The 13,489-nt window shown below is 44.9% G+C and overlaps 1 protein-coding gene across 1 annotated transcript; it reads right to left on the bottom strand.

The window, feature by feature from the left end:
- Window positions 1-3,829: 3,829 nt before the first annotated feature.
- On the bottom strand, window positions 3,830-10,894 carry T265_04937 (hypothetical protein; the record flags this gene model as incomplete). The annotated part of the gene is made up of 3 exons (XM_009169805.1): window positions 3,830-5,328; window positions 9,764-10,087; window positions 10,743-10,894. One exon carries the CDS (start codon window positions 5,254-5,256, stop codon window positions 3,964-3,966), a length of 1,293 nt encoding a protein of 430 aa, XP_009168069.1.
- Window positions 10,895-13,489: the final 2,595 nt, after the last annotated feature.

Consider the following 13,489-nt stretch of genomic DNA (forward strand, 5'->3'; position numbering starts at 1 on the left):
GGAAAACAGAGTGACTTCTCAAAATGCGCCTACCTGCACATCAATTTGTTGTTGTTTTTTACGGGAAATTCATATAAATCCCAGCTGAATCCCCCGCTTATGATATGCACAAAGGCCGCCCCATGTTTCATTTCGTTCGATATTCGAGATATCGCAGTAGATTGCCTTGAAAGAACCCAACCATAGACTTGCTGAAAAGTCTATGACAGGTAGGAAAGTTTTCGGCAACCTTATGAGTAGTCTCCTTCAGGAGCGATTTCTGTAGTTTCGCGATTGCGATGGTAATAAGGTGGGCCATTCGGAACCCAAGCGTACAGAATAGGGTTATCGACAGAACATACTCAATTTTTCCGTACTGAGGATTCACAACGTTCCTATCCTAAATCCCACTCCGGGGTTTTTTGCCCTGATTTCTGGAAAACGTTTTCGAAAGTTTCCGAAACCCCGACAGAATACCAGCCATTTACACCAAGCTGCTTCTCCTGATGGTAAATGTCTCCCTGATAATCTGACTTTGTGAGAACATCTGTGTGAGCATCTTGGAATATATGGCTAGTCGACCTGTCTGATTCCGGATCTCATCCTGTTTATTCAAAGCCTCTATCCTGTCGCTTCAACCTAGAGGAAGTCGCACAAGTTGAGTTGCACAGGGATACTGAAAATGTGGCTTAAAAACGTAAATTATCAGTACGTCAATGGCCGTCGTTTTTTGGTTGCCTACCGGCATTTGCGGTGCGCATACCTAACCTCGATGTTTTAGAGAAAAAATGGGTCACGCAAAGTGGATTTCTAGTTCCCTGACCGCGGAATATGAATTCTTTGAATGGATAATCTAGCCTGTTGTTGGAACGCAACAGTGTCAGGGTGAGATTGTGGAATCAGAGACTTTGGTTAATAATATTATGCTAACCTGTGCTAGCATCAGGCTATTTACCTTCAATTACTTCAATACACTCATACTTGTGTCCAAATTGCTTTCATACTGACATGATTATCCGCTCAGGGATCCGCTTAACCATACAGTGCTAGTGCACTGCTGCTACTGGGAGCCGAAAAGTGCTGTGGCAACTTTGCTAGCTTCGTGTGATGCGGTCCAGAAGAAACTGAAGTCTAACACATTCACGAGATTTGTTAGCCCAGTGAAAATCCACAGATGTTCATTAGATGGTCGTTTCCGAGTAGTATTCAACTTTCACAGCATAGGAAATCGAGGGGTTGACGATTGACAGTGAAAAACAATCCAAGACAGTCTACTCACATGAACGAAAGTAGTGGAAGTAAATGGCTCAAACCAGATCACGCTGTCTATACTGGCCCGAAATTCTTTCCATACTCTCAAAGTAACAAAAGTTGCCAAAAAAGAGTTTGCAGGCCCGGGAAACAGTGCATGGCCAGTTTAAGTGACGGTTATTGACTGCTCATTAAACTACAACCCGGAAAGTTACGAAGGCTGCGCTCTGTTGTTTCTGATATAGATCAACTGTTTAAATCAATAAAACTAATGGAAACGTTGACATCCGATTCAACCGAAATCACCGCCGTACGGAATGAACTAAAAGGTTGTGTATGAGATAATCTATGGCTGAGTTATTTGAGACAAACAACCCGAACGAACAATATCAGTGTTAGATTCACTAAAACAGTAGCTCAACGGTTGACAGTATATGATGAGTGAATTCCTGTTAAAGTCACTCCAGTTCTTCTTCAGTGTCCCTTCAGCCTGATATTAGCGACATAACAAGAACGGGCTTTGGCACTAATGAACTCATCTTGAGGTGGAGGCCGCGTAGTAGGAATATGAAGTCCGTTTATGAGCTAATAAACCAATAAATAGATGGACGCAGCCGATAGCGGTTGAAAACTACATATACTTGATGCTAGGCCAACGGATCGTTCGTTTTAGATTAAGGACAGTCCGTGGTTCATCAATGTTCGAATTTGAGCAAGGCGAGCGTCATCTAGGAAAATAATAATTTCTTTCGTTTTTAAGGACAGTCCGTGGTTCATCAATGTTCGAATTCGAGCAAGGCGAGCGTCATCTAGGAAAATAATAATTTCGGCGAACGGATGACTGACAAACTGGACCTATAAGGGGCCCGAAACCTTGTGTGAACACTCCGGTAGTGGTTCAGAAAGAATATGAGGTGGTGTTTGCAAATTGTCCCAGAAATACAGAAAGCTGTTGAGCGACACATTAGCGGAAGTTTCAAACAGGCACTGGACAGTTGCTGCACTCCTCTTTAATTCTGATATATCACATGACACAAAATGCCACGACTTGGAATAAAACCGCAGCCATACTAGAACCAGATGGGACAAACAACGTACAACTGTTGCCATGAGGTTTAGTGGTAGGAAATTTCATCTACATGCTCCAGATATACGCGTTACTGACAACCTACGAAAACGGAGTGTATAATAATTAAAGATATCAAGGTGCCTTTTGCTGGTAGAGAAGTAGGATAGTGAAGACAAGTTTTAGGCAACTCTCTTAACATCCAACTACCGTGCAAACCCGAGAAACCGATTCGGTTGTATTATACTCCAGTGTGCGGCTACCATGCAATCCCGAAGACCGGAAGGAGCATAAAATAATCCAAAATGCTAATACCACGACGACTTTGGCCTGACTCAATCCGGACTTGTATCTATAAAGCTAAAAGTCCTGATAGTTTAATCGAGCTCAACTCTGTGATCCTGAATCGCTGACTAAGAAGCTGAGTACAAACATTTCATTTCAGCGGCGCCTAAGGATGCATGGGCCAGTGTATACGGTATTTCGTGCGGACTGAACATGTATATGCCTGTTTGCAAAATCCCTGGACCCCAAAGTTGGTGATAACTCAAAGGCCGCATATGTAGTGATAGTCAATGGTACCAGCAATATGGTAAAATGGTCCACTGTCCTACCAACATTGTCCCCAAATGTACCCAACTTGACGCGTACCTTGTAGCTCCCGGTACAGCAAGCTACGCGGTATGACGCGTTTTCATTTTCCCGATGTATGTGAGAGTTGTGGAAGCAGAGAGATTCCACAGTGCTACATGATCTTGGTATTGATAAGTGTTTCGAGAGAATGTTGTAGCTGTTAGGTTTAGAGACGTTTGTCAACTAAAGATGAGTCATGGAGTCCCGCTTTCGTAAGCAGCATCCTTCCATGAAGGACGAAGAACTTGCAACTGGAACATAATAGGCATCTCCAGGAACAAGTGCCTAAGGAAATGCACCACACAATCAGCGGCATTCTGAGGGCTACTATACCGACATCCAGATATTTGTTGCCCAACTAGACATTGCACGATTTCTACTTCATGGTAGAGTACTGGTGGCGACTGACGTAAGACACTTTTATGAACTGTATGGGAATAGCCTGTCACAAGAGTTTACTTTCTTGTAATGACCGCAGGCGCAAGAGTCTCATTTTTCATGCGCCAGGGCCAGAGTTAGAGAAATTATATGCCGTCTTGAAATTGCCAGTTATCCTAAGATGCTTCATGTGGAGATCGCGGTTCAAGTCACGCTTTCAGTAGGTAAAGCGAGAAGGGACAGTTTTGAGAACCCAAGGGCGAATCAAATCATTGATAGGACACTACTTACAAGGTCGATGAAAACCGTCCGACAACCAGCTACTGGTTTAACCTATTTCTGAATTCATCAAGTAAGTCTAGCCTCCAAATTTCAAAAACTCAGTTGGATATCGAGATATCCGTTTGAGTCTCCCGTTAACATCCCGATTTGCAAATGAATATTCAGCTTGTCATTCGCAAACTAGACCATCATATCCTTTGCCTCAGCGAAAAGTCAGGAGAAAAAAAACAATTGGTTCCTACGAAGCAGAAAAATTACCAGCAACCAGAAACCGGGTGGAACAACACAATCAAATTTTACCACCGTGTATAACAACGTGAACCGAGTTATCATAATAAGCAAGTATGGGAGGTTCGCTAAAACAATAATTGTGATCAAATAGGCGTCCGCTTTGAACCAAGTGCATCCTGAACAACAGTTACCTCATACACCGATTGTTCCGAAAGACAAGACAAACAACGCAGATGAGTTTGGCGGGTCAACGGAGCGCGAAAGCTGAAGAGTCCAACTCCGAACAAGATTACTGAGAAACACAGTAAGTATAACACATGGAACCCGTAATGGAACAGGTAGATGCCTATAAGAAGTGCGTATACATCTGCTGTGAGAAGAGATAAATTGACCAGCACAGCACTTGTTTTGGCCAAGACGTAGGGCATAAGAGAATACAATGAAAACATTGCTGCTACATAACCAGCCAGGCAACCAAATATCAAAGCATGGTTCGATGAAGGAGAGCCGGATAAGATGGAAAACAAAGCAGTCCGTTCAAGCGTCAGACTGTAGATTGCCGTGTGGACCAGTGCCGCCAAACTGACAAAAGCGAGAAAGTCGAGGAATCCATAACGAATTACTAGATACTGTTGCAAAACATTCGAGGCGGCGTAAGCAACAGATCCCAAGATCACCAGAAAGTCACCGAGAATCACGTTAGATGAAGATTCGACTAGGACAGTGATGTTTCCAGAAGTATTCGTTGGTATTTGTGGACCAGTTGGATTGACTAATACATCCATGGCGACCATGCCACCAGCTCCAGCAAGACAAATTATCACTGCAGCGTAGTGTGTCCAAAAAAAGCGACTCCGTAAAAATATAATGCTGAGGAGCACAGCGACGGGGATAGTTAGGCAATCCAGTAGTTGGATGCTAGTCACATTGGTAAATTTATAAGCGGCCACGAAAGACCAATTCGCGTGGGTATCAATGAGTCCGGCCAAAATATACAAGCTGGCTCGATATAAACGGTCCTTTGTACAAAAACGTGTTGTTGGTGTTTTGCAGTTTCTGTCTAATTGGTAAGATTGTCTGCGTCGAAACAAACAAAACAGACGCGGTGGGAAATAACACAAGAAAAGAAAGCAATAATGAAATAAATTCTGAGAAAGAGGCACGCTGACGCCAGCATTTGCCAGAAACGTGCTACACACCGCCGTGGCAGCTATCATACCAGCGAGAACTTGACCAAGTAGCAAAGGAACGCCAATAGAATGCCAACGGGATATCGTACACTTACACGTTCTCAGACAAGCGCTGGAGGAGCAGTGGATATCGGAGTTTGTGGATTCCGATTCATCGGAACTTGCAACGATCCGAAAATGTGTTAGTTCATCGCACAAACCGGTGGTTACTTGCGGATACTGACTGGACTTAGTCGGTTTGCTCATTGAGCTCGAACAGGTGAGTAGTCACAAGAATACCACATTCATCAGTAATGCATGCACACACTGCAAATGGGGCTAAAAACAATATAAAAAGTAGGATTCAGTTCTTATTGAACATCGATAGTTCTCAGGAATGCATGTCAGAACTGTGGTGACACAGATGGCACCGACTTGAGTGTGCAAAACTTATCGGGATAGTGAACTCTTGGCTTTGGTTATAAGACACAATAAAAACTAATCAGGGCACACAGACAGATCAACGTTGACAGCCATAGGTACGAACATATGCACCCTAACATTTGAAACAAAAGTTGGGTGAGCTAGGGGACTTCAATTGATTTACCGAGAGCAAAACGTCCGCTGACGAAAAATACTCATGGATTCTCCACCACTAATGTGCACACGGAACGTTTGTGAGTGCGTTTTTTGTCACTCCGGTGAATTAGGCTTGCCAACTTATCACACGGCAAAATCTCTAGTGGATATTTCCAACCCAGTTTAGTAAGTTTTCTAACCGTCCGTCAAACTGCCCCGTCCGATTACAGGACCTAAGACTGGCGTACAATGTAGTTAGGTACCCAGCATGTTCAGGCGCGGTCGTCGTATTGTTTGACCTCCGGCGGATGACATGCTTTGATTCCCCAGATGGGCTTCTCCGTTCAATTGAGCTGATGGAACTCAACCGCACCGAACAGCCTACTACGTTGTTGAAGTACTTTCCCCAACAGATCGAGTAAAACAGAGATGTTACCGAGAGGCTCAGAGTGGTTAATTCTGATACCTCTGTTGAGGCATATCAGGTGAGTACGGTGATATCAGATACACTGTTTGGTTGACAGTTCCAGGTCGTTGTCACTGTACCAAGATGTCTACCGATGAGTCTATGCAGCTGACAAATTTGATTTGAGTCCTGGTCTAACCAGGTGTTTATAATTTGCTTGAATTCAGATGTCTGTATGAATTGGTCGCCCGGGGAACCACACCTGAAATTGGTGGTTAGACTGGCATCAAACAGGGTCAGAGATAAGTGAAAGCTGTCAAGTAAGGTTGAACGTTGGAATCATATGAACCGATTAGTGAAACATCCGCATAGTTGAAAAAAAAATACATAGCCAGGTGAAGGTTACACAGGTCTTAGCAATCAAGTGACCTACTTAAGAGCTGAAGATTTGAAGCAAGCTTCGGGACACAATGCACCTAACAACCAGGCCCCACCGACCCAGCCCAACAGTAGAGCTCGCCCGAAGTTGTTCACATCCAAGCTTGGTTAGTGCTGTTACCCTGGAGGCAAGTAGCATGACAAGTGCAGTCGGTAATCCTTCAAACTACATTTCACTCTGCGCCACATCAGTCTGGTTTCTTGCCATCAACGAGAAAAAGTACAGACTAAGTCACCACGATCGAGCATTTTAGACCTACCTCAGTGTGCACCCAAGACAGAAATTTAAAAACACATCCACTGGCGCGACAATATAGCAACAGGACGATTGCTGAGGTCAAAGTTATCAGCCAGACAACGGATAAAACTCTTGGAATGACATTAAGCCCATCTCCATGTAAACATTAGTGACGTTTCGGACGAGCAGTTTGCTGTGAAGTGCACACTAACCGGAACGAGTGTGTTAGCACGAGACTCATTCAGACTAGAGCAACAAGAGCCTGATCCAAACTAAATGTGGACAAACCTGAATTTTTGGAATTGCTGGCGAACAATTGAGTGTGAATTTGACCTGAAAAGAAGGACGAAATACTGGTTCCACATGACCTCCTAGGTAGTGATATTGAGAAGCTACTTCAGCACAAATGTTGATGTTGACATCGGTGGATGTCAGTTCAATGGGTGCATAGACTAGGTATCGCCGTAGCTCTGGAGATATAGCAGTTTATCTCTAAGTAAGTATCATCCGTCATGACCATGAAATAGAAATGTGCTTTATTGAGATGCATGCAAGACCAGGCGAGCACAGACACAAAAATTAAAAATATATATTCATAAACAAACAGGTAGGTACAGTTAGACTATAAATAGACATTCCATTTGGATTCATTCGGATATGGCTCAGCTTGACTCGACAAATTAACCTAGAACAAAATGCGAGATAGTTATCATCAGTGTTAGTATGAAAAGGTAGCAAAACAGGACAGAAATAAAACCACTCGGCCGTAACGCACTTTCAGTGCCTAGCTGCCATGCACCCGAAGAAAGCACGAGGGCTGGGATACTGCCATGTTACCCAAGCTTAGACAGGGGAAGTCGAGAGGCAGAAGTCGGGTCATTAAATCGCGCTCCTAACAACTGGCTACCTCGCCCCCACCCCCAGGGACAGTAATAGAAAAAACAAAATACAATACGACTGAGAGAACTGTCTACTGTAACTAAAGAATCACACGTGTGGCATTGTGTGGGTTATCTGTTGTCACTAACTAAAAGGATGAAATCATTTTCACACGTTTCATATTACGGCCGATCAGACTCGGATTACTGGAGTAAGTCTGCACAACCTGAGATTCGGTAATCTCCCTTTGTGAGAAACGCATTTAGGAGCGCCCAAACCGTTTATGAAAAGTTTCTGAAACGTTCCACAGAAAACGAAGGCAGAATATAACAGAAATGATAAAATTTTGTTTTTTTTGGTCTCAATCAGATTGAAGACGGGTTTCCTAAACAAGATTGCTGACTGTAGGGGACATTAGGGAATAAAAACTATTTGCTTTTTGTTCAAACTTGGAAAGTCCACTGTTTGAAATTTCCCTCTGAGGAAAGCCATTTTCTCGCACTAGCCAACTCACTTCCAGTAAACCAGGATTTACTTGATGATTATGCATTCCCATGAACTATAAGCAAAATACACCAATGGTTATCGATGTGTATGCATAATCTTCCGACAGTTCCCTCTCGCTTTGCTAAGGCGCACAACGCCGACCTTCCCGTGAAAAACAAACAGTTCCGGACAAGTCAGTGGTCTGTCACTTTGCGGATTCCAGGAATAATAGAATGAGCCTAATCCTGAACTGACCAGAATTTACCATGCCTTAACGTATTTTGGATGGGAGAACCACTTTTCCATTGAACAGGCCAAAATGAAAGCAGGGTCGCGGTTAACGACAAAACTGTGTGCGGTGGCTGACCTGTTTATGCCTGAGCATCACTCTGTAGGTAAAAAGTGTCTTTACTTCGATTGTTGTAAGAATTTGTTCGAATAAAATAAAAACGAGACCCAAAGATTAGTCCCTTTGAAGTGACTCTTCGCTGGGTTGTTGTTGAACAGAAGAGAAAACTGTTTCTACAGTTGGTAATGCATTACTTTTACAGTGCTGACTTCAAGAGCTGTTAATGGTGAGTGGTGCAAAAAATAGCAATCTGTCAAATAAGATATTTTTCGGAAGTTGCTCAAAAAGAACAAATACTGTAGTTCAAGAAAACGGACATACGAACCAGTCCATCTAAGTTGCTACAAAACAAACCAGCACCAGCGCAGTATTCCTTTTAGATCCAACGCAGGATCAATTTGTGGATAGCTGAGTGCCGCCTACATATTATTTTTGCCAGGATATCCTCGTGTCTCCAAAGGATATCTCGATAGTATTCCTAAAATGACATGCCACGATTCCCAAACGAAGTTGACAAAAATAGGAAAATGACCCGATGTGGATTGAAGCTGTCCCAAAAGGTGGCCAAACTGACAAGCAACGCCATGCTACTTCTAGAGTCAACCTGACATTATATATTATATTTAGATTCCGATTGACTTCTGCGCCGCCACTGTGAAAAATTATCGAGATACTCCACAAAGCGTTGAAACGCTCTAGTTCAACAGATAACTCGGCGCTAGCAACAAATGTCCCGACCATCGAGGCCTGTTGAATGTGGGGTTGACACTCCGGTCTCCTGGAATAAGAAATAATAATCCTCCAGTCGGTGCCTACAGCCATACATCTCCAAGGAAGAACGAGGGCTGAAATACTGCCAGGCTGCACGAGTCTATAACCTCTGGTCAATAAGGTCGCGCTTTAACTGCTGAGATATTTGGAGCTATCCCCTGGAATTGGCGTAACTGGACCAGCATGAATAGTCAGAAACAAGCTTCACGAAGCGTAGCACCGCAATATTACTAAACCGCTCTTAAAGAAAATAAACTCCCAAGAACAGCGCGACTTTGGCCCAACAATTTATACCCCTTGAAAGAACTGTGGTAGTTTGCTTTGGCTCGTAGGATTGGTACAGGTTGACCGATTTTAAAAAAGAGCCTCGGATTTGAACAAATCGCGGTATCACCAATAGTTAACCACGAGGAATAAGAGCCTACTTGTGGAAGACACTAGCGGTTTCGTTTGCCGTCACTAGACTGAGGTCAGACGTAAAGATCTGACAGAAGGTAGCAAACGAGCATTGGTTCATTGCTCTGCAAACATGTAATGTGCTTAATAGATGCTATCATTGTAAAATAGCGAAAGATACGAAACTCATCAACAGCATAACGGTGTTACACCACAGCTAGTAAACACATACCGAATCATTAGCTGAGAGTAACGAGAAATCCCGTGGTAAAGAGCGACATGGGTTTATGCTCAGACGATACTCGGACTTGTCTTCTACCAACTCCTCTTCTTCAAAGGGCTGTATTTTGTAAGATAAAGCCGAATCGCAGTCAGTGATCGTAATCGGGTTAACGTTTTGTTGCCGCTCAAAGGGCACAGTAAGTATGTCCGATACGTTTTCTTTTTCCTGTTCACAGTAGGACAGGCCAACTGAATGTGGAAGACGAGTGATAGCTTCCTTGTTGAGATGTTGAACGATGGCTCGACATTCTCGTGCAGTTGCTTCCGCGAAAACCTGTGAAAAACAGACAAATAAGCTAAAGGCACATGCACGATTGAAATTAAACACAGGCGGAATGCAATTGTGGATGTGGACTCAAGAGTGAGCTTGTGATTCCATTTGCTGCCATACCACGTAGTGAACGGCAAAGAAGAGGCAACTTATGGGTGGCTGTGCGAAAGGCTACGTAGTTCGCTTAGCGGGTAAACAGTTGGAAAATGCGTACTGCGCTTCACGATGCGTCACATGGTGTCCATTCTTCAGTAAGGAATTTATCGGTTTTAGCCAATAGTGTTATCGCATGCAGCGTTCAAAATGATATACCATACGATACCCCGCAGGCGAGTCGAAATTTACATTTTCTACTTAGAATTACCCGTCATCCTTTACTCGCACTTTTCTGTAATCCTCGTTCAGTTTACTTGGTTGCTGTGTTTTTAATTATACGAGGCTAACTCATTCGCGGCAAATGGTCTGTCATGTAATGGAAAGTCCCTCGGTGATATCACCCCATCGAGTCAGGTATCTCACTTGATTAGCAAGGACAATGCATAAACGAGTGAAAGGATTGATAATTCACTGGAGCCCAGCAAGTAGGCCCAAAGCATTGCGTTCGACTCCGAAGAGGACAGCATAAACATGCAAAACTATAATTTGATTTAGCACCTACCTTCAAAATGGATTGCTTTGTCGAACAAACTTTGCAAACCCATTTAGCGGACTTTTTGTTTTGTTGCACTTGAAACATCATACACTTGGAACAACAAAGAACAAGGTGATTGGATGACATTTATGTTGCACGAGGAGAGAAACGGATGGAAGCACCTGCAAGGTAGAGGAAACAGGTGAGAGCTGTTATCCTGAACCCAGATAATAGAGAGCTTAAGACAGCTTCGGATCTAAGCCACAAAACTGATGAGCGGAAGGACCCTTGGTCCTAAACCGATCCCGGCTTCACGATTGCTTTGGTAACCTGGCAGCAACTCAGCTCCCGTGATTCTCTGGGGTTGCACGGTAACTAAGGCACCTGAAAAATTTACTTATAAGGAATGCTGGTGGAAACCATTGATGTAGTTCGGTGTCACAAAGTTCCACATTGGCTTGTGCCATAGAGGAAGTGGGGTGCGGAGATCACAATACTGACACCACTGGCGTCAGTCTCGTAGCAAGTCTCTCCTTCATTTGGCTGTTGATTGTGTCTGGCAGAACGGCGTGTTATTCGCATACTGGTGATGCCAATGCATCGTCCCTCCTTTAAGTGCGGATAATCATTGTTAGTTCGAACGAGGCGGGAGAAATCGAGTACCATATGAGCACTCCTGGTGAGTTACACACCTACACCTACCTACAATGCCATAATCCCGATCAATTTTGACACCATAAGCTCCAGGTGTCTTAAATGATATATCAACACATTGTGCTGCCACGTTCAACTGCGTGCAACAAGTAAGACCAGTCGCCCGTCACGAAGAGACTGAACCATACCATGGCGTGACGGTTTGCGCACCTCAGCGATCCATCGAGCTATACTGGGGATTGTCCCGCGACACTTACGGAGTCTCTCATACTAGTTTGGTCAATAGTTAGAGGTCTGAAGAAAACAGTCCCCTGGCCCTCCAGGTTGGGGGTTGGAACATGTGGCGACTTGCTCCGTAGAAATGGTAATGTATTTCCGTTTCCCGCCAAACACTGCTGCCTTGGGGTTAGGCTTTTGAGCCATTGGCTTTGGTTGAGGACCCTAATCGTCCTCCTGTCTAGGTGTGGGCGCCCTGGCAGTATCCCAGCCCACGTACAACCATGAAATGCACATACACAAATAAACTCATGCCACATCGGCCGTCGCGTGGTGCCATCAGCCAGGTCGCCTTACTTGCTGTATACAGCAGGGCGGGTAAGCGAAAACAGGCTACTGCTGACGCCTCCCTTCTTTCTCCTTCACATACTTTTTCTTCCCCCTCTCCCCACCCCATTAATAACTCTCTCCTTGTAGGCTCAGCACTTAGGACAGATGACTCCGTTCGTCATGCATCGGTTTCGCGTGCAGCATCTGCTCGTCACGTGGCGCCGACATCTTCAGAAATCTCCAAATCAGTCCTCAAGCCTCGACACCCAGTCTATCTGGCCGCGTTCAATGTTCGCACTCTGAAGCAAGCAGGACAACAAGCTGCTCTTGTACTCAAACTGGACTCGTTTGACATTGATGTGTGCTGTGTCTCAGAAACGAGAATTCAAGATGCAAGCACAGTGATTGAGTTAACCGCCCCGTCAGTCTCCATTCGCTTCCTGCTGCACACCTCTGGTGATTCAGAGGCTGCTGCGGTGGGGTGTGCAGGGGTTGGTATTGTGCTAAGTCACCGGGCAGAAGTATCCTTACTTGACTGGATACCTGTTGATAGTCACCTCTGTGCGGTTCGTCTGACAACGTCTGCGAAGGAGTCCCACAAGCGGCAAAATGATAGATGCCTGTATATCGTCTCTGTCTACACCCCCAACTGACTGTAGCTCCCACGCCGTCAAAGACAGGTTTTACGACGCCCTGAATGTCCTGCAGCAGCGAGCTAAAAGCTCAAACATTGTGGTGGTTGCCGGAGATACGAATTCGTAAGTGGAAAGGCTTCGTGCATCTGAGACTCAACTAGGAGGTCAACATAGACTGGACTCGGTACGTAAGGAAAATGGAGAACGATTGCTTCAGCTGTGTGCTGATCGCAGAGTGTTTTTATGCAGTACGAACTTCCAAAATAACCGGATTCGTCTGGCCACTTAGTGTCTTCCAACGGCAGGCCGGCCAGAAATTCAAATCAACCAGATTGACATCAGTTACCGATAGCGCGGATCAATAACTGACTGCCGTTCGTTTTGGAACACATTTGTGGACTCTGACCACGCGCTCGTCCGGAGTCGCTTCTCCCTACGTTTCCCTTGGCCGCGTAAGGTGCGGACGAATCGCCTGGCAACTGAAAGATTGGCAAATCCGGATGTCAGACGAACTTACAAGAATCATCTTCTACAGTCTTTTCTAAGTGCTCCACCATCAGATGTGAAATCATACTGGGACGACATTGCCGCCTCTTTGCATAGTACTGAGAATCCTCCCTGTGGCACGACCCGAGCTCCTGGTCCGGATAACCTTCCACGCGCACTGTTCAAGGACGGGAGTTACGTCCTCAGGCAGCGCTTGTCCGATCTGTTTGCTTGCATCTGGGAAAGGGAGTCTGTCCCAGACAAATAGAGAGAATCGGTGATAGTGTCCGTTTTCAAAAAAGAGGCGCGTAGTGAGTGTGGTAACCACAGGGGGATCCGCTTGACCCCGGTTGTAACGAGACTGTTGGCGTCAATTGTGCTTCGTCGCCTTACGGTGACTCGTGGGATAGTGACTCCAGAGCACCAGGCGGTATTCCGGCCTGGTAGGGGTTG

The sequence above is a fragment of the Opisthorchis viverrini genome (genome assembly GCF_000715545.1).
Source record: "Opisthorchis viverrini unplaced genomic scaffold opera_v5_90, whole genome shotgun sequence".
In the NCBI taxonomy this organism is placed as follows: domain Eukaryota; kingdom Metazoa; phylum Platyhelminthes; class Trematoda; order Opisthorchiida; family Opisthorchiidae; genus Opisthorchis; species Opisthorchis viverrini.